Source organism: Ammospiza nelsoni, chromosome 3 (assembly GCF_027579445.1).
Source record: "Ammospiza nelsoni isolate bAmmNel1 chromosome 3, bAmmNel1.pri, whole genome shotgun sequence".
NCBI classification, from domain to species: Eukaryota; Metazoa; Chordata; class Aves; order Passeriformes; family Passerellidae; genus Ammospiza; species Ammospiza nelsoni.
Window position 1 is genome coordinate 37,436,819 of NC_080635.1, and position 27,039 is coordinate 37,463,857.

At 52.8% G+C, this 27,039-nt stretch overlaps 2 protein-coding genes across 3 annotated transcripts in view; one reads left to right on the top strand and one right to left on the bottom strand.

The window, feature by feature from the left end:
• The window catches only part of TJAP1 (tight junction associated protein 1), a 38,969-nt gene extending 20,462 nt beyond the window's left edge, over positions 1-18,507 (top strand). Inside the window, exons 2-10 of one of the 2 annotated variants that reach the window (XM_059469314.1) lie at positions 1,197-1,291; positions 3,403-3,456; positions 5,554-5,712; positions 8,746-8,774; positions 9,446-9,607; positions 10,223-10,289; positions 12,009-12,116; positions 12,811-12,894; positions 14,576-18,507. In XM_059469314.1, coding sequence (XP_059325297.1) covers positions 5,587-5,712; positions 8,746-8,774; positions 9,446-9,607; positions 10,223-10,289; positions 12,009-12,116; positions 12,811-12,894; positions 14,576-15,892 — 1,893 coding nt within the window. In that variant the 5' untranslated portion in view covers positions 1,197-1,291; positions 3,403-3,456; positions 5,554-5,586 and the 3' untranslated portion in view covers positions 15,893-18,507. Of the gene's footprint in view, positions 1-1,196; positions 1,292-3,402; positions 3,457-5,553; positions 5,713-6,850; positions 7,039-8,745; positions 8,775-9,445; positions 9,608-10,222; positions 10,290-12,008; positions 12,117-12,810; positions 12,895-14,575 lie in introns of those variants that run through there. The other variant, XM_059469315.1, reaches the window with a different exon arrangement.
• Positions 18,508-19,857: 1,350 nt separating this feature from the next.
• On the bottom strand, positions 19,858-25,917 carry LRRC73 (leucine rich repeat containing 73). The gene is made up of 6 exons (XM_059468943.1): positions 25,646-25,917; positions 25,019-25,179; positions 23,883-24,005; positions 22,597-22,697; positions 21,871-22,054; positions 19,858-20,283 (listed from the first exon to the last, which is right to left on the bottom strand). Exons 1-6 carry the CDS (start codon positions 25,915-25,917, stop codon positions 20,213-20,215), a joined length of 912 nt encoding a protein of 303 aa, XP_059324926.1. The 3' UTR covers positions 19,858-20,212.
• Between the last annotated feature and the right edge of the window lie 1,122 nt (positions 25,918-27,039).

Below are 27,039 nucleotides of genomic sequence, written 5' to 3' on the forward strand. Positions count from 1 at the left end.
GCTTCCTCCCAGCTTCTCATGCACCTTGTCACTGGCACAAGAAACTGAAAATTCCCTGAGTTAGAGTAAGCACTGCATAGCAACACCTAAACCATCAGTGTGTTAACAACATCATTCTCATCCCAAATCCCAACCACAGCACTGTACCTGCTACCAAGAAGACAATTAACTCTGTCCCAGCTGTAACCAGGACAGGGTGTCCCTGTGAAGAAAGAGTTTGTGTGTGTTTTGTCAGTGTGTGCCTTGTGGCCCTTGTAGGCCAATCCAGTGAAGCTGTTATTGTCAGTGACCTTAGAAATCCTACTGGAACAACAGTGGGTAATAGCTAGGAAGACAGTAGAATTGGACCTACTGCAGGTGATAGACTGGTAGAAAGAGGACTGTAAATGTTAAGGAGCATTACTGATGAGAGGTGGAAAGGGTAAAAAGAACCAGGAGTTTAAGTTTCCTCTTGTATTACAGTGCTAATTAAAATCGCTGAAGAGCTGCCTCCTGCTGTAGCTCCAGGCTAAAATTGAGCTTCTGCAGGGTAGTCTTAATGTGGACTTGACAGCAAGCTCCTTCAGAGAGAGACTTGTGAATAGTGTGATGAGCAGAATTAGTGCCTTCTTCTATTTCTGGATATTACCTATATCCATTTGTGCTTTGGAGCACAAGGTCCATCTGTTCTGCAGAGAGTGTCTGCTCCTCTCTGAACAGAGGTGTGGTGAATTGAACCACCTCGGGATTCTCCCTCTGTGCTAGCTAGAGATGCTCAGGTATTGTAGATGAGGAAGCCTTTGCTGTGCTGTTCACCGCAAGGTTGCCTGCAAAACAAAATTAGGTTGGTGTGGAAGAGTGGCTGGAGCAGAATGACAGTGACTGGATTCCTGGTGGTGGACAGGAATGCAGGTGGGGAAGCAGGGAGCCCTGGAGAAAAACCAGCTGCCTTTCCGAGGTCAGTTACTGGTTTGCACAGGCATCCTGCTCGGTGGAGAGATGGCTAAAAGAGCTGTGCTTTCTGGGGTACAGTGAAGGCATGGAGCTTTTACAGTGGAGGCATTTTACCTGGCATTAGATAGTAGTCTGATGGTGCAGCAGTTTGCTGTTGACTTCTGCCCTGTCACCTGGCTATGGGTTGCTCTGAGCATGCCTGGTTGTTTCCACGTTTTGTGCTGATAGGTGACTGACACCAAGTTTCCTTTCTCATGTTTCAGGAGCTGTTGGCCAGATGCTGCTGAATACTGACAGGAGAAAGCTGATTCCGAGACAAACGACCAGAAATGTTTGGACACGTCGTCACTTTGGATCTGTAAGTCCTTGTTTGAGGGAAAGTTGTCTGGCAGCCCTGTGAGTTTTTAACTATCTATGGAAGTTCTCAGATCATGAGGGTAGATTTCAAATCCTGGGTTTTTTTCCAGATAAGTGGGGATGAGATGGCAGGTAGCATAGTTGCTGCCTCTAGGGTAGGAAGCAGGAGAGTTCTGTTTGAGCCTGAGGAACAGTGTGCTGAGAGACAGGGAGGCCTCTGGCAAGCTCATTCTGAACACAGCTGCAATGGAAACGTACCTGGACCCATGGGTGCAGCTGTTCCTGGAAACCTCTGTCTGTCTGCCATGTGGCTGGTGGTTATGCAATGATGCTGAAACAGCTTCTGCTGGGAGTTGATGGAAAGCAGATTCAAACTCTGCTGGTCTGATCCCTCCTGGAGGTACACGTTCTCCGTTCTCCCTCTCTTTCTCCCATCATACTTTGCAGTTTGCCCCACAGAGCAGTTGCATTGTTGTGAAGCTGTTTTTCCGTGTGCTAGTTGAGACCCGACTCAGCATTGTAGCAAGGAAAGTAGCCAGACAGCTTGTTGGGGCAGGGCCAGCACTGGGGCACCTCTTCAGTTTGTTTTGGCAGAACCTGATTTTGCGTGGTCCTGGTTGCCTGCTTGTTCCTTTCACCTTCAGTCTGACTCTCCCTGCATGTTTATAGCTGCTCCACACCCTGCCTCCTGTCCCACCTCCTGGGGCTTCATGCCACTGACATGGAAAAAGTAACGTAGCAGCAGTAGTGTTTCAGGGAAAGGAAGGCTTTACTGAAGGCTTTACTCATGCCAGTGGCAGAGTGATGGCTACAAAGCCACTCTCTTACAGCTGACTAACCCAGATTAACCCAATTCTCTTCTTGTAGTGATGGGTACCTGTTGTGTTTGATTTCCACTGGTAACTAAGCATGACACAGCCGTTGACTCACTTCTTACCCCTCCGTGGGATGGGGAGAGATTTTGAACGAAGTAAAATTTTGTTGGTTGAGATACTGACTGTTAAATGGGACAGAAAAGGAGGGGATCATAATAAAATAAGTAGAATGTAAAAAACAAGGGATGCACAGTGCAATTGCTCACCACCTGCTGACCAATGCCCAGCCAGTTCCTGAGCAGTGGCCCGTGGCCACCTTTCCCCTGGTTTGTATCCTGACCATGATACCATATGCTGTGGGACATCCCTTTGGACAGTGGGGCTCAGCTGTCCTGGCCATGTCACCTCGCAGCTTCTTGTGCCCTTCAGCCTACTCACTGATAGGGTGAGAAGCTGAAGAATCTTTGCCTTAATGTAAATACTGCTTAGCAACATTTAAAACATCAGTGTGTTATCAACATTATTCTCATCTGAAATCCAAAGCACAACACTTACTAGCTACTAGGAAGAAAATTAACTCTATCCCAGGCAAAACCAGTTAAATACCCCAGGCTTTGACCAGAGAGGAATGTTGTTTGTGAACCTGTTTTGTGTCCATGGTTGGCTGGATGTTTTACAGAAGCCTGTTAACAGCAAGGTAGAGTATGATATGCTACTTGATGGCAATCAGAGCATAGCTTGCCTTCCTCTCCCTTGTGGAGGTGTGGGTTATCACAGCTCTAGGCACAAATGTTTTGGCTTAAACAAAAGCCTGATAATTGCCAGCTCATTTGTGGGTGAAAAACACTGACTTAAAAGGATAAGTGAGATAATTATTAGCATCACCAAACTTCTGTTCCAAAGGCTTCACAGTTAGCATCCCTCTGCAGTGGCAGGGAAGATGAGCTGGGAGGGTCCCATTCTAGAGGAGGTTTGTTTAGTCCTTTCTGCAACCAGTGTTGCTTTGAAGCCATTGCTTCATGAATTTTGAGTTTATGTGATTCCAGTTGCCTGAGTGCCTTTACATTTCCTTGCCATGTGCCTTTCCAGCTCTTGCTGGGCCATGTGGCCAGGTATTTGTAAGTTCATTTTCTTTACTTTCAGAAGATCTGATGTAGGCTGAGGCAGGTACCTGGAATGAGGTGGCCATCGCAGTTGTCCTTGGCTATAAATAGTCCCTATGCCTTACATATTTGTGGGATGAGATTTCAAGCTGGCTGTTTTGGTGGATGCTTAGCTATTTGTTTTTCTTCTTCAGGTCATCTGAGTGAGTGTCCTGGCTTCATGAGGCTTTGAATTTGGGCCCAGGCTGGTGAGTGCTCATGTCCTTATGAACTAGAGAAATTATTGTGATTTCAGCTGGGCATATCTTCATGCACATCTCCTGTCCTTAGCCTGGCAGAAATTGAGAGAAGAGTCCCCTAGACCACCTGTTTGATAGCGGGCCATTTACAAAGCTTCTTCTGGCTTTTCTTTTTGAAAAAGAGAAATGTCTTCCCAGCAAATCAGACCTGATGCAGTTTAACCCCACAACACAGACCTCTCTGTTTCGCTTAGGGATGCAGTGAAATGTGCATTCAGTATTATGGATGTAATTTTTCTAAAATATTAGAGATCTCTGCATCTTTTTAGGAGAAGGGACTTTGAGGGAATGACTGCAGCAAGGGGAAGTTCCCAGCATTCTGATAGGAAAGATTTTCAGGTTAGTCCTAAGAAGTTGTTTGTGTTTGTGGAAAGGTTTGAGAAACTTTTGTGAGCTTGTGTTTATAGCAGAGTGAAGGATGGTTTGCAAATGTACCTGTGAAGTGTAAAGCCTGTTATGGCTTGGGACTGCTCTGTGCTTGGTGCAGACACCTCCCACTTGCCTTCCTCTCAGGGGACTCAGTCTGGGTGTCAAAAGAGGCAGCTAGATGAGAATTGGAGAGAATTCTTGAGGATAAGAACTGGGGAGGATTCTCAAGGCTCTGTTAGACCATTACCATGTAAAACTCCACTGTCCTACACACAAAGCAAATGAAGTCTGCTGGGTCACGGGCCCCGTGGCAGCCATCGACTGCAGGTATGTGAAAGGGACTTGTGTGGCCCTGCTTGTGGAGGTGGGGAGAGGGCGTGATCTGAGTGGACACAGGTCCTGCACTTTGAAGGGCTGCAGGTCAGGTGCTGAGGATTGCAGAGATGCTGGGCTTGCTGGGTGTAAGGGTCTTGCAAGGGGAATGAGAATTGGGCACTTACGCATCATTCATAGTTGTCCTATATTTGGAGTATGTTGTCACTGAGGAAAGTCTGGAATTGGGCTCTGCAGCACCTGCTTGATAGCTCTGAGACTTCTTGTCTTGTGTACAACAGAGTGGTTGACATTTTGGCTGCTTGTGGGGAAGTCTTCCTGCCCTCAATTACAGACCTAGAAGATGGAAAAAAAGCTGTCTTGTATACAAGACATCTGCTTTTCTTCTACCCTATGTTTTGCTCTTGTACTGTTCCTGCAGCAGGAAGAATTCCAGCATAGCTAGGGTGAAGGATCTAATCTTTCCGCTAGTGGTACAGCTGCATGTCTGCATATGTGCAGTTATTCCCTCTAGGGGTGGTGAGGCACTGGAACAGGTTGCCTGGAGAGGTTGTGAACTCCTCATCCCTGGAGGTTCAAGGCCAGGCTGGATGGGGCTCTGAGCAACCTGATCTAGTGGAAGATGTCCCTGTCCATGGCAGGGGGGGTTGGAATGAGATGATCTTTAAGGTCCTTTCCAATCCAAACCATTCTGTGATTCTGTGTTGCAGAATCTGGCCTTAAGTACCAAGGGGTCAAAACTGCTACTCCCTAATTTGATGCCACCTGTGACTTGGAGGTTGTCTTTGTCTTTTCTGCCAGAGTAATCAGTTCTCCTTCTAACAAATCTCCTGTTATCTGCTGCACTGGTCCCAGTGTAAGCCAAAAAATTCTGGGCTCTTTAATGGCTAAAGTCTCCTCCCACATAGTCCCTGCTGACAGTGCCAGGACATGATCAATAACTCCTGCTCCAGCTGTCAGTGCTGCCTGTAAGGCTTGCAGTTTCCATATTGAAAAAGGCCTTTCCTAAAGAGCCTAATCAATATGCTGCTGTGAGGTCTGTTCTCATTTGCTATATATAATCCGGACACACAACTACGTGAGTGAGCGTGTGTAGAGGGGGGAGAGGATGTGCCAGCCCTCTGCTCTCACTAGCTGGGAGAAGGACACAGCTACCTCTTACTTTGCTCCCTCTCCTGCAGCTGCTGCTCAAGGCTTGTGGCTACATCCTTTACCTGCTCTATTAGCACTCTGCATGGGGACCTGCTCTGGGACTCCAGGGGAGCCACATTCCTGCTGGGTCACTTCTAGGGTTGGATGGAGCAGCCGTGACTCTCTCTTGTGTGCCCTTTCTGCTGTTGGTAGGTGACCCGCTTTGGGAGCCACGCAGGTGGGAGGATGTCGAGCACGGCCCCGTCAAAGAAGCCTTACCGCAAGGCGCCCCCGCAGCACCGCGAAATCCGGCATGAGGTGCCCATCATTCGCGACGACCAGGATGGAGTGATCTTGGCTGAGCAGAGTCAGGTAACAACTTGCCGGGTGACAAAGGGCTTAACACCATTGCACCAGCAAATAGGGTTTAGTTACACCGAGGCAGGCCAGCTCGAGCAGGCAGAGGGGTTTGAGGTTTGCAACCTGAACTTCTCCTCATCGTGGTCGCTGGAGTCCAGCAGTGAGAAGGAAGTGGCAGGGTGCAGAGCAGAGTTGAACGTCAAGAGCCAGACTGCCTCTCCAGCGCTTCAGCGTGGTGGGAAGATGGGGCAGCGAAGTGGGAAGCGGTGCCCGAACCGCAGTCGTGGGCACCGCAGCAAATTTGTGAGCCGTAGCATGGAGACAGTTCTGGTGTCTGGAGATGAAAGGCACCATCCCACTTGCTCCTTCAAGAGCAGAAGCTTGGAACGCTCACTTATATTTAAAGAGCCTCCTGAAGTCCTGACACCAAGGAAGTTTCGTGTCTCCTCTACACACCTGCCTCTCAAAGGGATCCTGAAGCAGACCAACATGACTGGCTCGTGCCCTGAGAGCTTGTGCAAGTCCCGCTCAGTAGAGACGCTTTGCCACGGTCGTGGCTCACGCAAATACAGTGATCCTGAGCTCTGCCTCAGCCCTGGGGAGAAGCGCTCCCTGGAGCAAAGCAGCAGCAGGGCTGCTGGCTCTGTCAAGCGCAGGGGGAAGCTCACAGAGGAAAAACTGCAGTTCTCCAAATTCCTGGATGAGATTACCCAGCGGGTGCTGAGTCCCAACCGTTTGCGCTCACTGGGAGAGACCAGGGGAGCAGAACAAGACCAGAACTCTCCCCATTTCCCCAGAAGCTCCGTGCCAGAAGGCCAAGGGGAAGGTCGCCTAAAAGGGGTCAAAACCAAGCATGCAACTGAAAGATCCCCCTGCCCAAGCAGAAGAAAAGCAGAAAAGAAAAGTGAGGGGCTGGGACTGGCTTCAGGCCAGAGAAAGTGTGCTGAGGAAGCTGAGAGAGCTTCCAGACTAAGAAAGAAACCTGCCCTTGGGAGGAAGGACAGTAAGGGAAAACTCCTTTCCTTGGAGAGAAGGGTAGTAGATCTATGTCAGTATGAGCTGCAGCAGCTGGCAGACGTGGGGCTGGCAGGGACATCCTCTGGGCAGCAGCATTCACTGTCTTCATGGAAAAGCAGTGCAGAGGGCAGAAGGGATGAAAGCAGTCCCTGTTCACAGCTATTACAGCCACAGCATCAGTGTGCTAAGCTTGGGCAGAAGCGTGCAGTGGAGCCGAACTACCCAGAGAAAGGATCCTGCTCCACTCCAACATGCTGGAGTCGGGAGGAGGGGCCTACCCCATCTAGATCCTCCCCTTCCTTCAACCTGGCACTAAACAAGGTAGGTGCCAGGGTCACTGACTTGCAGGCAGGGCTCTCACAAAGGCCAAACCCCTACCTGGATCTCATCTAGTCTGGAATGCCAGGGCAGAGACTGAGAGCAGGCCTCATGTTGTGGGTGCTTAATCACCAGAGGTTACTCTCTTGTGGGTGCCACTCATGGCTGTGTTAGAGGTTGGGTATATCTTCCTGGGAGTAACCAGCTTCCCTTTGGTTCAGGAGGTAAGGAAGGTAGAAACTGGTGCTTTCCCCCCACTGCAAACTTCCCAGGTGTTTGCTGGTTGGAGGCCTTCAGGCTGCTGAGTAGTAGATGTGTGCAGGAGGCAGGCAGCTCCATTGTCAGGAGGTGCTGGGATGTTCCTAGTGCTTTGTGTGTGCCCAGTGCCTGTCTGCCTTAGAGTACTTGATCTTTGTATGATGGCTGTTTCAGGTCCTTTAAGCTTTTTCTTTTCTCTAGCCTCCTTTGAGGCAATGCCATTACCTTGTATTAATAAGAATCACATTATCCCCTTTGCCTGGTCACTATCATCTGCTGTTTGTGTATTTGTGGGGGCAGGGGAGGCAGTTGCTAGATAATTCTGTGTGAATTAACTGATTGCCATGTGGAGTCAGGTGGTAAGAAAAGAATGGATTGATGCTTTGCCCTTAGAAACAGGAGGGTGTATGCAGGTGTTAAAGACCATTCTTTTAAAGTGTGAATTAATGGAGATAGCAGCCTCATGATGTCTTAGGGTCAGAACTGGGATGGTGTACTTAATAGAATTGTTAGCAGCTTGGCTGTCTGACATGGTCTCTCAGCCCAGAGCTGACTGTGACACTTAATAGGCTGTCTGAAGTGTGACTGCACTTGGGTTTGTGAAGTGCTTCTGGTATCAAGCTACAGAAATAATCCATGGGCAGTTTGGACTTTGTTAGAATGGTCAGAGTCTTGGCTTTCACAAAAAAAAAAGTTGTTTCTACTGCTAATTAAATATCTCCCAGCCATCCTGGCAGGCAGCAGCCATCTCATGGGTTAGCACAGGGAGTTCAGAATAGCTGAGCTGTGTGCTCTTGTCACTGCTCACTGCCTCCTTGTCCTGCAGGGCCCTGCTCCAGCTATCTCTAGGGATCTTGCCCATAACATTTTCTTTTACAGGCTTTCCTGACCTTTAGTGTTTCTTCTGCTATCCCAGTATAGTTACAGTGGCTGGTTTCAGGTCTGCAGAAAGAAACCTTTTTTTGCAGCACAATCTGGGTCATATAATTGGTAGCCACATTTTTCAGCTCCCAAATGATTCTCACTCATGATTTTTATGGGGCTTCAAGGCCTCACAAGTGATTGCTGTGGTGACTAGTGAATCCTGTGTATCTGGCCTGTGAGATTCCTGCTGCCCACCAGCTGTGGATGTGGAGGAAGCTGAAAGACCTGCTAAGGTGGTGATGTTACCAAAGAGATGCTGAGGTTGCACCATGGTAGGGTAAAGTTACCTAACTTGTGTGGTGGTTTCTAGTCTTCTACCCTGAACCAGAACACACAGCGTGTTTTGGTATCAGACAGCTGAGCAGTGTGTACAAATCCTTGTAGTTCTAAGCTTGACTGGATGAACTGTCAGAGCAGGGGAGGAGGAGTCACAGCTAGGGTTTAGCAACCAAGACTGCCTTTTAGGACAGTGTGAGAGACCAACTCATCTTCTAAAAGAATCTCACAGCTGTTTTCTTCCCTGTGCAGGAACCCTTGACGGATGCAGAAAGGATGAAGTAAGTGTGCTGCTCCCCCTTTATGCCTGTCATACTGCAACTGTGTGGGTGCTGATTCCTCACATCCTGCTTGTGCCACCTGTGCAGTGAAGCTGACTGGCCCTGCAGGCTCCTCTCAGATCTTCAGTCTTCCTGGGGCCGTGTAGGCAGAGCTTTGGTCTGTGCCTTGCCAACCTGTGCCTTGCATGTCCCTCCTGCTGGAGGAGGAGGCAACATGGATCCCCAGTGCAGGTGCAGGCAGAGGAGTTGGTGGGTGTGACAGAAAGTAGATGAAGTCTTTAACAGAGGTGGAAAGAGGATTTTTCCCTTCTATTCATCCATCCTGGACTGGGATAAATTATTGATTGCTTTTCATTCATCAGTGAGGGACACTGGAGCTGTGCAGCTCATCTGTCTTTGTGCAAGCACTGTAACCTGAGAGGGAGGTGGGAGCCATGGCTGGCCAGCTGGCATGTACTTCTTTGCCTCTGCTCCAAGAGTGTTTGTCTGTCTATCCTGACAGAGATGTACCTCTTGCTTCATGCATTGGAATCTCCTGAGTGTTCAGTTCCTGACTTCCTGGGGCCCCTGTGAGGGCTCTTGGGCCCTGGTGCAGGGCAGTGGGGTGGGGGTGCTGGTGTGGAATCCTCCCTGTGCACTCAGTGGTTCCTTGCTCCTGGTTCCTGCCCCAGGCTACTGCAGCATGAGAATGAGGAGCTTCGCCGCCGGCTGACATACGTGACTAACAAAATGGAGGCAATGGAGAGAGAGCTGGAGTCAGGTCAGGACTACCTGGAGATGGAACTGGGCCAGAACCGTGAGGAGCTGGAGAAGTTCAAGGACAAATTCCGTAGGTACGACAAAGAAAATGAGAGGGGTGGAGTTAGAAAGATCCCTCACACCAAAGACTCCCTCAGCTGGCGTGAGCAGGTTGTGCCCTGTTGTGCAAATCAAAGGTGTGCTGCATCCTTTAAAAGGTGCACCTGCAGACTCTAGGGGAGATAAAGGCTCTGCAGCCATGATTTCTTCCCAGGTACAGTGTAGGAATGCTGCCAGCATGAAAGGCTGATGACAGGGAGTTCTTCATCTGTTGGATGTAAGCATGCGTGCAAAAAAAGCCACTGGTGGCTGCAAGAAAATGCATCATTGCTTTTCCTGAAAAGTACCTCAGTTAAAAATCAGTGCCAGTCACTGGCATGAGCTTAGATATGACATAGCTCAGAGGAGTCCTCCAAAGTCATCTACATCCCCTCCTGCAGGATCCTTTCACCCTCCCAGCCTCATCTTGCCTCCAGTAACTTGGGGTCTGAAAGCCATCATGTGTCAGGGGTGAGGCATAGTTAATATGCCTGGTTGACTTAGTAGCAGTCTTTCTGAGTTCTGGAGTTGGTGGTTTTCTTGGCACCTATGGAGCCAACTTGAGTAGGTGCCTGAAATCCATTCCCAAGCATACAAACTTGTTTCTATAGGTTGCAGAACAGCTACACTGCTTCTCAGAGAACCAACCAAGACCTGGAGGAGAAGCTGCATGCCCTGGTGAGTGCCCTATTAAGTCACTAGAGAGATGAGGTGGAAGAGACCAGTGTGTGTTAGGAGCAGGTGAGGGAAGGGGCCCTGTCTTTACCCAGCAGATGTGGCAGTGGGTGAGGGGTGAGATTCTGGCCATGATCATCTACTCCCCATTTTGGCTGGTGTCATGAGTGGTTTTCTTGATTTACTGAGCCTGTACTTGGTCATGCACGAGAGCTTTGGTTCCTCACAGCATAATTGCATGGTATTCCGTCATGTTGCTTCAGTCCCTGAGTGCCAGGGATGTGTCAGGGGTGGTCATCCTGGGAGGATGGGAGCAGTCAGAGCAGAGCCAATGTGCGTGTATGTCTGTTGTGTGCATTCATAACACTCATGGCTGTTTCTTTTCTCTCCCTCCCCCTCTTTCTCTTTCTCCTCCCCACGCTGCCGCTGGCACACTCTGGGCGCACTCACCTCTCAGGCCTCTCTCAGCCAAAGCTGGATTTTTGCAGTTGCGTCTTTTCGTTTGTGTGTTTTTCCTTTTTCCTCTTTACGTGTCTCAGCCTGTTGGTCTCATTGTCAATCCCACATACCCCATCTCAGATGGAGGGGCCCCAGCCCTCGTCCAGCCAAGGGCTCACCTGGTATCCAGCAGCTGCCCGCAGATGCAGCAGGTCCTAGCTTGCAGGGCTCCATCTTAAGAGTGTTTGACTCTGAGCCAGCTGGAGCATGACATGTTGGGAAGTGGTGCCCATAAGCTGCAGCACTGCGTAAGGTGTGGATGGCTGTGAGCCTTGTTTGCTCCCTTTCCTTCCCCTTCTGAGCTGTGAGCAGGCAAGTCAAATAGCTGAGGTGCTGATTGCCTCTGTGTAGCCCAGGATGAGATTTCTTTGGTTCTAGAACTTGAATTTCTTGGGTTAATATTCACCACCAATTATTGGTTGTGCTGGTGCCTGAAGAGACTGCATACCAGTGAAGTACTGGCTCCCCTATCCGCTTGCCTCTTGCTGTGCTGTACCCGTGATGCACAGCTGGCCCTGCTGGTCACAGCCTCACAACACCCTTGGGCAGTTTGGAAGAACTTCTTGAGACAGCAACAGCTTGGTTGTTCTGAGCTGTTGTCCCCCTTTGCTGTTACATCTGAGTCTCTGGCAGCCCTGTACCTGAACTGTTAGGGAGTCTGAAGAGGCAAGGTTCCCTGCTTTATGGAGGACATCAGCTGAACTTCAAATGGAGCCACGAGTCCTTTTGCTTACTAGAGCAAGGCTTAAACTCTTGCGAGATGGTGCTTCCCCCCTTTTGTCCATTCAGTATTGACTGTTGGATCTTTTCAGGCAGTATTCTTGTTTTGGTTTCCCCAGGAATGAGGACTGGGTGTCACAATCTCAGAGGTCTTTGCTTTCAGTGGCAGGTTGGGACTGATTGCTCAAAACCACTAGTTTTTTGTGAGGCACCATGGGAACCAGGGGCAGAGAGGAAACATGCTGGTGCTGCGAGAAGAGATACTACATTAAGGAGGTTCTGACTCAACCTCTTGTCTCTGTAGCTAGCAGAGCAGCTGGTCCCATTTGGCTTCTGGAATCACCTTCCTTTGAAGAGGGTTGTCTCCCTTGTCTGTCTGTCTATCTGTCTGGAAGTTTTTTGTATCCCAGCTGAACATGTCATTGTACTATGCTTGGGCTGAGGTGGGTGGTAAAGCCAGGTTCTGTGCTAGGAAGTTTTAAACCTGGTATTCTTGCATCCCAGATTAAAAAGGCAGAAATGGACCGCAAGACGCTGGACTGGGAGATTGTAGAGCTCACTAATAAATTGCTTGATGCCAAAACCACCATCAATAAGCTGGAGGAACTCAATGTAAGTGTTATTTTGCAAATGGCTGTGAAAGTGTGTGAGATGTGGACTCTTCCTTTTGTTCAAAGTCATTAGTGTAAAGGAGCACATGAAAGACTCCAGTGTGTATGGAAGTGCAGGAGCTGTACAGGATAGCAGGGACGGACAAACAGAAGAGGGTCTGAGGGGTAGAACAGGGAAGAATGGATCTTCAAGTTTGATGTATTTGCTCTTTTGAGCTTAGGGTTTGACTTGAGTCTGGGCTGTACCTAAGGAGGGGTCATTCACTGCAGAGCTGGGAGGGAGCTGATGCTTTTTCTACACCATTAATATAAAAGTTCCTGGATCCAGTGCTTGTCTCTATTAACTGCTCTCAACTCCTTCCAGTCTGTCTGCATCATTAGATATAGCTGAACTGTGGGATGGGAGAGAAAAGGTGGGATTTTGGGGATGGTTAAAATCCCCAGAGGGTGTGGGGCTTGGTACACTGACAAGAGGGTATGCCGGGAACAAGGACTGGAGTTGAAAGAGACACCGTGGCTGAGTTGTAAGAAAATACATAAAAGTATGGGGAGGAGGGAATGGCAGTGCCCTCATGAAGGATTCATCAGATTCCTCTTCTGGCTTCTGTTCAAATGGTATCTGGTTAGTTGGTGCCTTTTTGGGTAAGAGTTTGGGTGAGTCTGACAGTATTGCACACCTGTGCCCTCTGTTGCAGGAACGCTATCGACAGGACTGTAACCTTGCAGTACAGCTGCTCAAGTGTAACAAGTCACACTTCAGGAACCACAAGTTTGCTGATGTGAGTAGTAATCCTGCTAAGGTGGGGAAGCAGGGCTCATGGGCTTTGACTGCATTTTGCTTTCTCCAGCTTTCTCCACAGGGCTGCTGGCCTCTCATCCTTCAGTCTCAGAGGTGGGGGGAGGTTCCTGTTCCCACTCCCACTGAGAAGGCAGCACAGAGCTTCTGCCAGCTCCTCTTTCATGAGAGCTTCATTTCGCAGTTCAGCCAGGAGCTGTTATAAAAAGCACAATAACCTTGAACTTGATAGTCTGCTGGGTGCATGCTGGTAGCTGGCAGGAGGACAGACCTCTCTCTTGCTCTGCTCCATTCTTTTTTCTTCCTCTCCTGGCCACATGGAAGGGTCATACTGCTCATAAGAAGCAGCAGTAGTCTGACCCGATGATACCCTCTGAGGAAAAAATGTGTGAGGGTTTTCTAGACCCCCTGAGCAGGAGAAGCTGCTCAGAGGGCCTAGAAACTCACTGCCCCCTGTGGGGAGGGATGAGGGTGCAGGCAGCTCAGCTCATCCTGCTCTCATCTCCTTTCACATTAGTAGCGTCAGTTCTTTGGTTGAAAGTATTGTCCAGGCCCTTAGCCCAGCTCGCTCTTTGCCGTACCTCTAGTCTCTGTCCCTTCTTGTGTTCCTCTCAGCAAAACTACATGCTTGTCTTTTTTAAATTAGCAGGTGACCACTTTGTCACCCTCCCCCATTGTGTCTCAAATTAGCACTCTTGAGGTCAGTGTATCAGTTACTGCTGGGGTAACCTTGACCTCTCTCCCAGCTGTCCCCCCTCTCTGGAGCTTTTGAATTCTGCCCCCCAAAGCGCTGTGTTCCACATGGCTGCCACTGGAGGGGGTTTGGTGCTGAGCAGCTGTGCACACAGCCTGCCTCACAGCCAGCTGTTGTTATGCAGTGTGCCCTGCATGCCCAGATGTGGGTGCAGTTTCCTTCTGGCTGTGATGGGACAGACCTCGCTGTGCCACTGAGTGGCTTGGGGACTGCCGCTCTCCGTGCTTCACTTGCCTGTGGTGACCCAGGTGAGGGCAGCTTGGCAGAGCAGTGGGGAGAGCCATAGTGCCCATTTGCAGGATGAGGGGTAGTGCTTACCCCGTGGTGAGACCCCAGTCCAACAACTTTGGTAATAAGCCCTGTGTTTGTCTGTCTGAAATGGAGAGAGTGAGGGAGCGAGGTGACGTGTTGGAGTTGGTAGGAACACAGGAAGGCATCGATCCTGGTCTGTGGGCAGGCTGCCAAGGCAACATGGCTGCAATTATGCATTCAGGGAGCACTGTGGATCTTGGCAGTGGGGGCTGTACAGTCACTTCAGTGCAACCACCCACTGATTTTCCACAGATCAATAGACCCCTTCCTAGCATGTGCTGGCTGGGCCTTTTCTCTGTGCTCACAGGCATGTGAGACTGAGCCCATGTGCTGTCTTTACCTGTTTGCTTTGCCACATGGGACCTGTGAACCGTGGCCTAGAAGCATGACTGCTGTGACAGCTAGAGAGCCCTGTAAGTCACTCGTGGGGCAGGTTTGCTTTGAAAAAAGATACCCTTCTGAAGGCAAGGTAGGTGAATGTTAGGGTGAAGATAATGACTACAAAATACACACGTAGGTTGGTTGGAAAAGGCAGATTATATGAAACTAAATTACTTGCATAGCAGCCCCTTTCTAATGTAATTTTCCTTCTCCCTAGCTTCCCTATGAGCTGCAGGACATGGTGAATAAGCATTTGCACAGCGCACAGGAGTCTGCAGGCCCTGGCCAAGAGGCAGCCCACACCTTGGCTCCATCTGATGTTGTGCCCACCTCAGTCATCGCCAGAGTCTTGGAGAAACCAGAATCTCTGGTTCTGAATTCAGCCAAGTCTAGCAGTGGCAGCTGTCCCATGGCTGAGGATGTCTTTGTGCATGTGGACATGAGCGGAGCCCTTCCTGATGCCTGCAACAGTGCAGGGCAGATGGGGAAGGAGGGAGGAGATGCAGGGAAACAGCAGAATGGTGGCTGCAAGCCACAGAGTAGTGTGGAAAGTGTGCCTGAGGAGGTGCCTGCCTTTGAGAAGCTAAGCCCATACCCTACTCCCTCACCTCCCCATCCTATGTACCCAGGGCGCAAAGTGATCGAGTTCTCTGAGGACAAGGTAAGGATCCCAAAGAACAGCCCCCTGCCCAACTGTACGTATGCTACACGCCAGGCCATCTCCCTCAGCCTGGTGCAGAGCGAAGATGAGAGCTGCGACAGGCACCGGACACTCCCCAGCAGCCCCGCTTCCGAAGGGCACCGTTCAGCCTCCAGCTGTTCCTGCCAGCAGTCCCCCAAAGCGGCCAGGGCTCACGGCTCTTCCCAGAGCAGCCCGTTCAGCAGCCCTCCCCAAATCCCGAGCGCCTTTGCCAGCTCTGCCAGCTCTGAGGAGGACCTGCTGGCTAACTGGCAGCGAATGTTTGTGGATAAGGCACCCCCCACCTCGGAGCGAGTGCTGATGAACCGCACGGCTTTCAGCCGTGACACGGCCCCCGAGCTCCAGAAGAGGTTCAGCCGCTCCATGCAGGAGCTGGGTAGGGCAGCCTCAGCTTACTCGGATGGTGAGGAGTCTGCACAGAGCTGCAGCTGGACCGTGAGCCGCGACTCGAGCGTGGACACAGACAGCACCGAGTCCAGAGCCCGCAGGAGCCATTTCTCCTCAGACTATGGTACAGATTTCTCCCAGGATGAAGCCCAGAAGCTGTTGCTTGAAAGTGGTGGAGGCACTGCTGAGCCTGAAAGCCCCTCACCAGAGAAGCACAAGGACTATGTAGACCTTGGCTTGCCTGAGAGCCCAGCTGAGGAGAGAGAAATGCTGCTCCAGGGAAACAAGGAGAGCAGCCAAGGAGGTGTCCAAGAGGAAGGCGGAGAAGGCAGGGTCAAGCCTCCTTTCAGTCGGCCGCACCGCAGCCCCAAGAGGATGGGAGTGCACCACTTACATCGCAAAGACAGTCTGACACAAGCCCAGGAACAGGGCAACCTTCTCAGCTGAGGCACAGCAAGAAGCAGCCATGCTTAATGGAGCTGTGGAATGTCCCCATCAGTCCACCTGAGGGAGAAGCCTCCCTTAGTACCCTCCTCCCAAGGGAAATCTGCTCTGAGGTTTTATATTTATTCTCTTCTTTTGCTACCTGGAAGAGCTGGGATCTCCCTTCCCTGGCACCTCAGACCCTCAGTACAAGCACACACAGTGTGCAGAAGCACACCCACTGCCCCAACACACTCACAGCTCTCTTCACAGCCTCACACTGGTGCCTGTACCAGAGCTAGTTCTTGGTACCCCTTGTCCTGGTGCCTGTGCCTCTTTTTGCTCTCATCCCCCTTCCCACTCAGGTACCTGAGGCTCTGGGTGCTCTCTTGTTGTTTCCCTGCAGCTGCTCTGCTCTCTTTTAACTTGTGCCAATAGGGCAGAGAGCCTGTGTGGTGGTGTCTGATTTCCTGGGAGCCCCAGCGGCTGTGAGTGGGGCACGGGGACTCTCCCAGCAGATGGCTGTGTGCCGTGGGGATGAGCTGGGATTGCTTGTGTCTCATTTTCCTCCTGGTTTTGTTTTCCCCAGCCACCCACTTGGTGGGTCTTCAGAATCTGCCTCTGCAGGTCGCTGTCGTGTGTCTCCATGGCTGGGCTCGGCACCTGGTCCCCACGGAAGCCATGCACAGGGGCTGGTGCTGTGCTGTGGGGCACGGGTGCTGCTTGCTGAGGTGGTTTGGGGAGGCAGTGCCTGCTGGGCTCTGGGGTTTGTGTTTGTGTGTCTCCTCCCTTACACCTCTTCCCCTGTTCTCTGTGCTGTTGTTTTGTTTGAACAGTGCTGATGCTTTGCTCTTGGGTGGGCTTCTTTCTTCCTCCCAAGCCTTTGGTTTTGGGGTGTATTGTGTTTTTTTTCCCCCACCCTGCATAAACAGACACAGCCATTGGCAGCCGGTCTGATGCCTGCACTGAGGGTGTGTGGAGGAGTTGCAGCTATCAGAGCTGCACTTCCCTCTGATCCTGGCCTCCAGCCTGCAGAAACCCCTCCAGATTTAAGAACAAGGTATTGCCCCAGGCAAGCAAGGCGTGAAGGATGCTACCGGATTTTCTGGGAAGGGCTTGGTGCAGGGCCAGCAGGGATGCAAGGGCAGCGTGCTGCAGAGCTGCTCCCTGCAGATGCACTACCTCATGGCTCAGCAGCAGCCCTTCACCAGGGCTCCTTGCACGGCCCCTTCTCTGGGGGCTCCGGGCTCTGGGGCCTCTCTGGGGCCTCCCTTCCTGGCTAGGGCTCTCTGCGTGTTTTTCCTAGCGTAGTGTGATACTGTGTGACTTTTCTTCTCAGTCTTGTGTGCTCAGTGTCTTGTTGGGGGGGGAGGGAAGGGGAGAGGTCTGTAGATGTAGGTATTTTTTTGAGGGCTTACAAAGCCTGGGCCTCCTGTTTTAATTTTGTCCTGTGCCCTTGTCTGTCTGGTGTTTCTTGGCTTCCATGGGAGTGCAGGGCAGAGAACAGCCCAGTTCCCTTCACCATAGCCCCTTCAACCCTGCCCTCAGCCTGCTGTCTGGTTTTTGAGTTGGGTTTGTGTTGTCCTCTCACCCTACAACATGCGGGCTCTTCATTGGGCTGGAGGAGAGCATCCTTCTCTCCAGGAGGAAGCATCTGTTCATATGCTTGCATCAAGATTTGCAGCCTAGAGCTGTCTGGGGGCCTGCTCCCCTCCCCAAACCCCTGTCTCTGTAAAGGGCTTGCAGCTTGTAGCTGGGGCCAGCCAGGGCTTCAGCTTGGGCCTGGAGGCTCCAGGGCCAGTGAAGGGGAGCTGCAGGCCTCTCTGGCAAGCTGTGTAGGTTGTTTTATGTACCTTGGGCAGAGCTGCTGCCTTGTTTCCCACTCACCTTGTTTCCCACCTGAACAGTTGTAGAGTTGGATGCCACCCTCTAGTGGGGAAGTGGGACTCAGTATTTCACTGCAGTGTTTTGCTGTGCAGACAGGCTGATAGTGGGAGCCTCCTCTGAGCCTGCAGAGTGTTAATCTCCCTGTCCCAGCTGTGGAGGGTCAGGGGGTTGTCCTTGTGTTTACTGCCATCAGCCACTCCACTGCTGCATTTCTTTTGTTCTTCTGCAGCACTGCTGAGGGTTTGCATCTGCAGCAGCTGTCAGATCCTGCCTCACAGATGTCACCTGGGGTTGGCTGCTCACTGAGTGAGCTGCTCTGGCTCTGAGCCTGCTGGTGGCCTGCAGTGGGGGAGGCATTGCCCACCAGGGCTCAGCCCCATCTCCCCTGAATCCTGGCATGCTGGGCAGTGGACAGAACTCTTTTGCTGAGGCAGCTGCTGCTGATGGTGCTGAACAGAGCTGGCTTTGCTCTGCTTTTGGTCAAGGTAGACTGAAAAGCAAAACAGTGAAGGGGAGGGGTGGCAAAGGTATGCCCACCACCTCACCAGACACTTGTGCTTTGCAGCATTAGGATGCTGGCAGAGCTTGAGGGGGACTGGTGGCCTCAAGCAGCAGCAGAGCCCTTTCTTGACCTGTGGGCATTGTGTCCTCTGCACTCCTGCCCACCTCCAGCAGTATTGGCTCTGGGGCCTTGAGCCCATCTGAGTTCCAGTGTCCCAACTCCAGACTGTTAATCTGTAACTAATGTGGGTTTTTTTCTGAGATTTTCAAACTGATGTATATTTTAAGACCAGAAATAAACTATTTTAAAAGTAGATGGCAATGGCTTTATTGTACTTGGTAGTAACTAAGACCTGGACTTGAATGATCCTGAGCATGTGAAGGTGTAGAGCTAGCTACTCGTGGTACAGTGTCCCAAGTTTGTTGAACTGTGTGTGCCACCCATTGTCTCGTCCAGGGAGAGCGATCCTGTGAGCTGGTGCTGTAAGCACCCCTCAGTGTTACTTGGAAGATTCTGCTGACCCCATTTCACATAATTTGCTGGCTGTACTGGCTGGTCTGCCAACCTCCACATTCTCATCTAGCATAGGATAAGGTGTAGCTAATCCTTTTAATAGCTGTTGGTTTTCTTGGAGTCCCAGCTTTTGGAGTTGTGTGAGAGTACCACTTCACTTTAGAAACCACATACCATACCCCCTTGCTGGGTTCCTAAGAGGTTTATAATTCTAGATTCAGTATTTTGTATGAGATGGGGGGATTGGAGGTGACTGGACATACCCCAGTCAGGAAGCCTTCCAAACATGAGGCAGAGTGTTCCTGCAGGATGCTGATACAGACAATTGGAAGTGTTTCCTTTTCACGTTGAAGGGTGCTGCAGAGGTCACAGGGCTGTGATGAATTTTCCTCCGTCTCCCAAGTTAGCCTGTGCCTTTCTGAGCTGGCTACATGCAAGCCTAACACTAGAAAGAGTGTCTTGTTTCTTTGTCCCCGTAATTAATGATTTTATTTTTTGTTCCCTTGAGTAGCAGCTGCTACCACAATTTAATCTTCCAGCCTAATCTGAGCCTTGAAACACGATCTTCCTTGTCAGCAAGAGACGCCTGGCAAAGCACAGGCAGCGCAACCCACGGTGCTGCTGCGGGCTGAAGCCTTCACCAGGGTGTGCACGGCTGGTGTCAAGCTCCCTGCAGAGCTAGATTAGCCCAGCCCACTTCCTCCTGGCCCGAGGGAGGGCCTGGGGGACAGAAAATTGGGCTGTCACCGACCTGTCCCCAGGGCCGACACCGAGTCAGGAGGCGCGGCAGGGCCGTGAGGTGGCGGGCGCGGGGCTGGCGCCCCCTGCCGGCGCTCCGGGCCCGCGGCTCCTGGCCGGGCCGGGCCGACAGCGCCTGCCCGCGCCTGGCACCTGCCGGTAGCTGTGGGCAGCTCCCAGACCCTGCCGGTAGCTGTGGGCAGCTCCCAGACCCTGCCCGTCCCTGCCGGTAGCTGTCGAGCTGTCGGCACCCCCCAGACCCTGCCGCTCTCTGCCCGTACCAACTCGTCCCGGCCCGTCCCTGCCGGCGCCCGCCCTCCCTGGGTCGCACAGTGGCGGAGGCGGACGCTGCCGAGTGGTGCCACCACATCTGTGACCTTTATAAAAGTCTCACCGCGATAGCAGTACAAGCGATAGAAAGGACATCTCTTATACACATCTGAATAAATACAGCCAGCGCCCTGCGGGCGCAGCCGGGCGTGGGGGTGGCAGGGCGGCGTGAGCTACACATGCGGCGACGGGGACAATCACAAGCGGCCGACGAGGCGTGTGAGGACGCAGAGACGTGTGTGGAGACTCGCTCAGAGCCCAGGGAGGCATCGGCAGGAGGTGAGATGTGTGACAGGAGGGCTGGGGAGCCCAGCCGAGGCTGGGGCTGGCGGTGCACGGCGCTCTCCTCGGCAGAAGCAGGCAGGGTAGCCCAGCTACATTTCTGTTTCTGCTAAGAGGCTGTCACCGAGGCCTGATGTCATCAGGACCATCTGGGAGCTGGAATCTGTGTGGAGAGAGGGAGAGAACCGTGAGCCGTTCGGGCTGCTGGAGAGCACAGGGCTGTACTCCAGATCCGAAGGTGAGGATGAGGAATTAAAACACAGCAGGGTGGGAAGAAAACTGCTGAGAGAAGTGGGAGATTAAGTACGAGCTAGGCCTGCTCTGGCTACACAGCAGAACAGAATCGATTTTTGGGGAGGGGGAGAAAGCACACACAGCAGCAAAATGCCAGAGGAACATCAGGTCTGAGTACCCCCGACACGCAGGTGATCCTGGTTGCGCTGGCCCAGCCGTGCCCTCACCCAACCCTGCCCAGGCCTTTGAATCTCATCGAGTGTTTCTCAACAGAGAGACAGTGTCCAGGTGGGGCAGGCTTCAGGCTGTGAGCCGGCCAATGCCACACAGGGTGGTGGTGTTGCCTTCCCAAGAGCAGGGAATGCTGTGGGCAATCAGCCATGCTACAGCAGCAGAGGCCTGGAAATACTGACTTTCTGCACTGCATGAATGGAGGGTTTGTGCAGCCCTCCCCTGCCTGCCTCGGGGAGGTGAGGGCAGCTTGCTGGCTCTGCCATGGCTCAGAGCCACAGCCAGGAACACTGCGACTCTCCCCACAGCAAGTGAATCAACTGCAAGGAGAATGGGCCTGCATAGCAACTAAGAAACTTAGCAGGGTACCAGTTTCCCATCCAGAAGCCTTTTGAAACTGAAAAAACCCCCTGTTTTTTCCTGGGTGGAAGGGAGATCTCTTGTAGCAGTCCTGCACATTCAAAACTGCTGCAGGGGAATCTCTATTTCAGGAATCAATTTCTGTAAGCAAGATCCAAAACTTGACCAAACTGTCACTAAATTATGGGTTTAATAGATGAGGATCCAGATGTTTTGAGGCTCAAGGATTGGTTGTGCTTGTCTACTGGTAGTCTGATATGAGAATTGTGAGGGGTGAAGGACAAATGAAGGTAAAAAAAAGCAAACCCTCAAACCAGCTGGATCACAAGGTAGGCATGACAAAATACAGTATCATATAGGCAAACTACACAGAACAGGCTAGTGCTATCTCTGTAATACACCTTTTTTCCATTAGAAGCAACAGACAGACAGTGGCACCTGGCTAACCCTTCACATGTTTGGGATGTAGAGATAGGAACAGCTGATCCTGTGCGGATTGCAAAGAGGTTCTGGAAACAGTGAGGAATGACACAAGTTTTGGCTAGGATATCTGGCAAAGACTCCCAAGATCTTTAATATTCCTGCCCTTGAGTTTTAAGACTTTGAGATTTTGTTCTGCAGCATCAGGAAAAAGCCTCAGAGGTACCATTTCCACTCTTTGCAGCAGCTGCATTGTCCTTGGAGGCTGCCTTTCCTCCTGTGAGGAGAGAGGCGCAGCCAACGCTGGTTAACATGAAGGTCATGCCTGGAGGTGGATGTATTCCATGGAGGTTGTATGTATTCCATGGAGATTTTATGTATTCCAGTTCATGGGGAAAAGGGACAGATGCATTCACCAACCCCACTGCAAGAGGCCAGTGCCACTGGAAACACCCGACACCTCAGGAGCCCCTCAGCTCCTGCCCCCCACTCCCAGAGCTCTTACTGTTCTGGCAGATCCAGGGATTCTTCTCCCTGGCTGTGACTTCGTGGACCTCCGTCTCCTCCTCTTCCTCGCCCTCTGAGAGAAGATCAGAGATCTGCTGCTGCAGCTCAGGACTAATGTTGTTCTCTGCCAGGATGAGTGTCCGTAGGGCTGTGGGGTAATTCTCTACCATGTCCAGCAAGGTCTAGGGGGAGAGTAAGATAAGAAGGCTGACAAGCATCACAAGGGCTGAGCAGAAAGTGTCATTACTTTGTCTCCCTGTGAATTCCAGCCCTCCTCTCCTTGCTTCTGCCTTCCCTTGACCTCCCTTCATCAGGCTTTATGAGAGACTGAAGACTTCCCATCTTCCTGTGGGAAGAGCTGAGTTTGGATTTTCTGGCTCTATCTAAAGAAGAAGGGACTGCTCTACACTGTTGCTGTCACGCATCCATGTCCATTCCCTCTTACCACTAGAAGCTGGAGATCTGAGAGTCTGTGCAACTGAGCCTTGGCCTGTGTTTGTCCATAGAGATTTAGTTCTGATTCTCAGCCAAAATTCCAACCTAATTTCTTCCAAGAAAAGAGCCAGGGGAAAGCAAGAACACCCCTGGGTGCAGGGAGGGGAGGGGGTGCGTGTGGACTCCAGGGTGTGGTTGGAGGCAGGTGCGAGTCCTGGGGCCTCTGCAGACACCCCAGCCCTGGGCCCTGAGTGTTGGTGATGCTGTAGGGTAACTGTGAATTGCTCACCTGAGCTGACTGGTTGGTAAGTCCTGTTCCCTCCAAGTCCAGCACTTCGAGGGTTCGGCTGGAGGCCACAGCCACAGCGAGCATCCCGGCCACCTGGTCACCTGTGGGAGGAGCACAGCAGGGCTGTCAGCAGAGCCTGCCTCCCCTCTGTAATGCCACATGCCCTCATGCGCCTGAGGCTGCCATGGGAACTTCCTCTGAGTATTTCTGCCATCAGACAACCTTCCAAATCTGTTACCTCATGGTGGGAAAAAAGCTGTTAACGGAGAAAAGGGACAAGGAAAGGTGTGCCATTTGGTGGTTATGGGAGCAGTCGCTGATTATCAGGGGAACACTGTGAGATTGGTTTATTCCCCAAAGAACCATATCTCCCCAAATCTCCTTCCTACTCAAGGAGGGAAGGGCCTTTAACAGTCCCTGTAAGGGCATCTCAGACACAGAATAGGAGCTGAATACTTCAGTCTAGGAAAAGGCTGGAGTCAGACAGAGGACTCTGCACCAGCTGGCAGACTGCCTCCCTGGAAAGGGAGTAGACTTTGATGGGGGATGCAGCAGGATTAGAAGCATTGAAAATTGATGTTGGTGAAGAGACAAGACTCCAGAATGTGTTCTGACATTCTCTGTCGAGTGTCAAGATGCCATACAACTGTGACACCTTCTCTTGGAACAAAACCCAGCCTGCTGTCAAGTAACACCTGGGGCTTTTTCTGTCCAAGAGGAGGTACCTGGTCAGAGAAGAGGGCCTGGGGGAGGCTCTGCTGGCAGACAGGTTGAGGAGGGGAGTGTCATCCTGATGCTCAGGCATGGCCCGATCTCCTCCTCACCACCTTGCAGCAGAGCAGGAGAGAGTTTGTTTCTATGGCAACGAGTGCCAGGCTCTCCTCCTCCTCCTCCCTGCTCCCCCAGGAAGATGAAGGGGGGAGAGCGGGGACATACTGCATCTGCTAAGCCAGCTTCAGCACCCAGGGCTTCAGGGAAAAGGGAGACATGGAGGGTCAATCGTGACGACAAAGGCGGTGGAGTGGGCAAGGCACAGCCTCCTTTCTGCACCTCCCTGCAGGGCATGTGGCCACCTCATACGAGCAGAGCAGTGACTGTGGCTTCTCCTAGAGCTGAAGGTGGCTGGCAGGGTGAACTTGCTGCTGGGGAATGGTGGGCACCTATGCAAGGAGCTGCCCCATCCTGCTCTACCACCTTTCCAGAGCTTGCTCCCTGGCCCCCCACTGGTGCAGGTCACACAAACGCTGAGAGGCAGGAGTGCTCCTCCTCCCCAGCCCCCAGCTTACCTAGGGGGTTGTAGTCCAGGTTCAGCACACGGAGCTGTGAGCTGTGAGCCACTGCAATGGCCAGACGTCCCCAGCCTTTACTTGTGATGCCAGGGTTGGCGCTCAGTGTTAGTTCTTTGAGGCCTGGAGAAGAGAGGGAAGCCAAACCAGAGCTTTAGGGTCCCCAAAGCAGTCACAGGAGGACTTGTTCAGCTCACCAGAAGAGCTTTGGGTTGTGTCCTCTGTACTCTGTAGGGCTTAAGGGCTTGGTTTGCTCTGACAACTGTCATGACATATTTCAGTGATCAGTGAAATATTTCACTGCCTTCAGCTGTGGCCCTTCATCTAACTGTGCTGCAACTGCCCCATTTATCTGCCCTCCCAACCTGCATCCTGCTTACCCTAAATAGCAAACACAATGGAAAACACAATGGAAACCAAGGGGCGTGTGAGACAACTGACTGGGCAAAGAAGGTGGCAGGAGGTGACAGGCTGGAGAGAGGATAACAGGGACAGTAGGCTCCAAAGCCTGCACCTGAGAGGGGTGGCCAGCAGAGATAACAGCATCAGTGTCATTGTGCACACACAGAGGAGGAGGTGCTGGGAAAAGGTGGAAAGCACTTTGGAGAGTCAGAAGGAAGGTGTCACTGACCTCACACCACCAAAGATCATTCCCTGCTAAGACCTGAGTCTTGGCATGAAGGCTGTGACCATGCAACTGCACACTCATGGAATGCACCACAAACAGGGACAACTCCCAGACCCTGGTAATAAAGCTAGGTGCTGAGGTAGGGGCACACAGTATATTTATCTACAGTGATTATCAACACACAAATGCAAAATAATAAATTTCAAGTCAAAGCTGTCCTCTCCTCCAGTTTCAAATGCTGCTGACATGAACCAGAAGCAACCTGTTAGTCCCTGAGCTCCAAATTGCCAGCAGGACAGATCAGTAGCAGAAAGTCCAAACCTGCCCAAGGGAACCACTCATCTATTGCTTGGCTTATCTGCTTTTCTTAAGTTAGGGGAAAGAAATCCTTAGCCCTGGCAAACCATAGAGCCTGCCTCCTCTAGGGCTGAGGATTTAGTGCTGCATACATCTGACCTATGTGAAAGCTCCACCAGCCATTGAGCAGCCCACAGCCCTTGGTGCTTACCAGACTTGGCCCCATCAGGTGGCAGGAGCCCACAGATAAGGTTGATGCCTTCATCACCCAGCATGCAGTCTCCTAGATCCAGAGCCACCAGCGAGGGGTGGATGGAGAGAGCAGGGTTGAGGAGGGCCAAGCCTGCATCTGTCAGGGGACTCCCATGGAGGCTGTGCAGGTAAAAGGGAAAATTACTATGGAGCCTTCTTCCTGGGGGCTAACTAACCTGACAGGGAGGAAGAAGCAGACAAAATGAGGTGGATGACAAATACTAACCCCAAGTGGGCAAAGAGCTTTGGAAAGCCTCTGTCGCTAGGCTGGGCTGGCCGCTACGGTGGCCCTTCTCTCCCGGCCGGGACGAGGGGCGCAGGGGATGCCAGCGTTGTAGGGGCATCCCCACACGGGGCTGGAGGACCGAGACTGAGGCGGGGCCGTGCCCAGCCGGCGGGGGCAGAGGTGGCTCCCTCCCAGCCAGTTGACGGGCAGGGGCTTATCCTCCGCAGCATCAAGGGCATTTTCCCTCCGACAAGACTCAAATTCAGGGACTGGCCCCGAGCTGATAGTCCCCCGAAAGAGCCGTCCCCGCCCGGGAGAGGACCGGGACGCCCTCGGCAGCCCCCGCCACACTGTACTCACAAGAGGGACTGAACGGAGCGGTTCGTCTTCAGGGCCTCGGCCAGCTGCTTGACGCGGTTGATGTTGGAGACGATGCCCAGGTTGAGGTTGAGCTGGGCGAGGGAGCGGGACTCGGCCACCCCGCGGCAGACGTGCCCGAAGTCCCGCTCGGAGAGCTGGCAGCCCCGCAGCGACAGCAGCCGCACCGAGTTCTCCCGCAGGCTCTCGCAGATGTCTCGGATCTCCGCCCCCGACAGCGTCTCCCCGGAGATCTGGATAGACCCCGGCAGCATCTTCCCCCGGCTCGGAGCGCCGCCGATCCCGGGGCCGCGCAGCCCGGGGCAGAGCCGGGGGAGAGCCGCGCTGCGCGCTGCGGGCCGGGGCGGGCAACGCCGCCGCTGCTGCCGCCGCCGCTGCCGGCCAGTCCCGGCCCGGCCCACCGCGGCCCCGGGGGCGGCACCGCGCTGCCTCACCGGCGGCCGCCGGGCCGCCCCGCTCCGCCCGGCGGCGCGGTGTGACCCAGGGCAGCCATCGGCGGGGCTGATCCGCACCGGGACGCAGGGTCGCGCCGCCCCGCAGCGCCGGGCGGGGGCCGGGCAGTGCCGCTGGGCCCCGCCCCGCTCCGCCCGCACCTGCCGGGCCGCCCCTCCCCGCCTTCCCCCGACCGCCGCTCCGGGCCCTCCTCCCCGCCCGGCCAGCGCCTCCCCGCGCAACGCAGCAGGCGTGGAGGGAGGTCCGGCATCCCTCATCCCACCCCGACATCCCACCCCGGCATCCCGGGCCCCGACGCCGCTCAAAGCCTGCGAGGGGCGACGGCAGCGCCCGCTGGCACCTGCGCGCTGCCCTGAGGAGATGGCAGGGCCAGGGCCGGCCGGGCTGGGTCCCCGACACTAGGGGTGCAGGAGGGGAGGGAGGGTATAAGATGCACCTGGGAAAGGCTCTCCATGCCAGCCCTGCTCCCACCTGGGGAAAGAGGCCCAAGCCATTGGTGCCCTCTGGGTGCTTGGTCTGAGAAACTGTGGTGTTCCGCGGCTTCAGTTGCTTTTAATACTTAAACTCACTAAACCTGAATCCTTGAACCATGACTTAGTGGTGAGGTCAGTCTGATCTGCTCCTCATGGCCCAGAGCGTGCAAGAGCTAGTGCTTGGAGGCAGCTGCCTGGAGGTGAAAGTTGGGAGGGCTGGGGAAGGGCCACAAACTTCCTTATTTCTGAGCACACAGCCTCTGCCCTCAGCCTGACCTGAGAGATATGGGGCACACCCCACCTCCTGCTAATTCACAGGTATGGATCACAGGGATTTGTCCCCTCTCTCCCCTTTGAGTAATCCTGTACTTGGAGAGAAATAGGAAGCAGGGCCCCTGCGTTTTCAACTTCACTGAGCTGAAAAAGGAAGGCAGTGATGTGGAAATTAGG

Coding starts and splice junctions, on each gene's coding strand:
- LRRC73 (XM_059468943.1), bottom strand. CDS start 25,917: ATGCTGCCGGGGTCTATCCAGATCTCCGGGGAGACGCTGTCGGGGGCG. Junction 25,180..25,645: donor CGCTCCGTTCAGTCCCTCTT/GTGAGTACAGTG, acceptor TTACCTGCACAG/CCTCCATGGGAGTCCCCTGA. Junction 20,284..21,870: donor TCCCTGGATCTGCCAGAACA/GTAAGAGCTCTG, acceptor CTCTCCACACAG/ATTCCAGCTCCCAGATGGTC.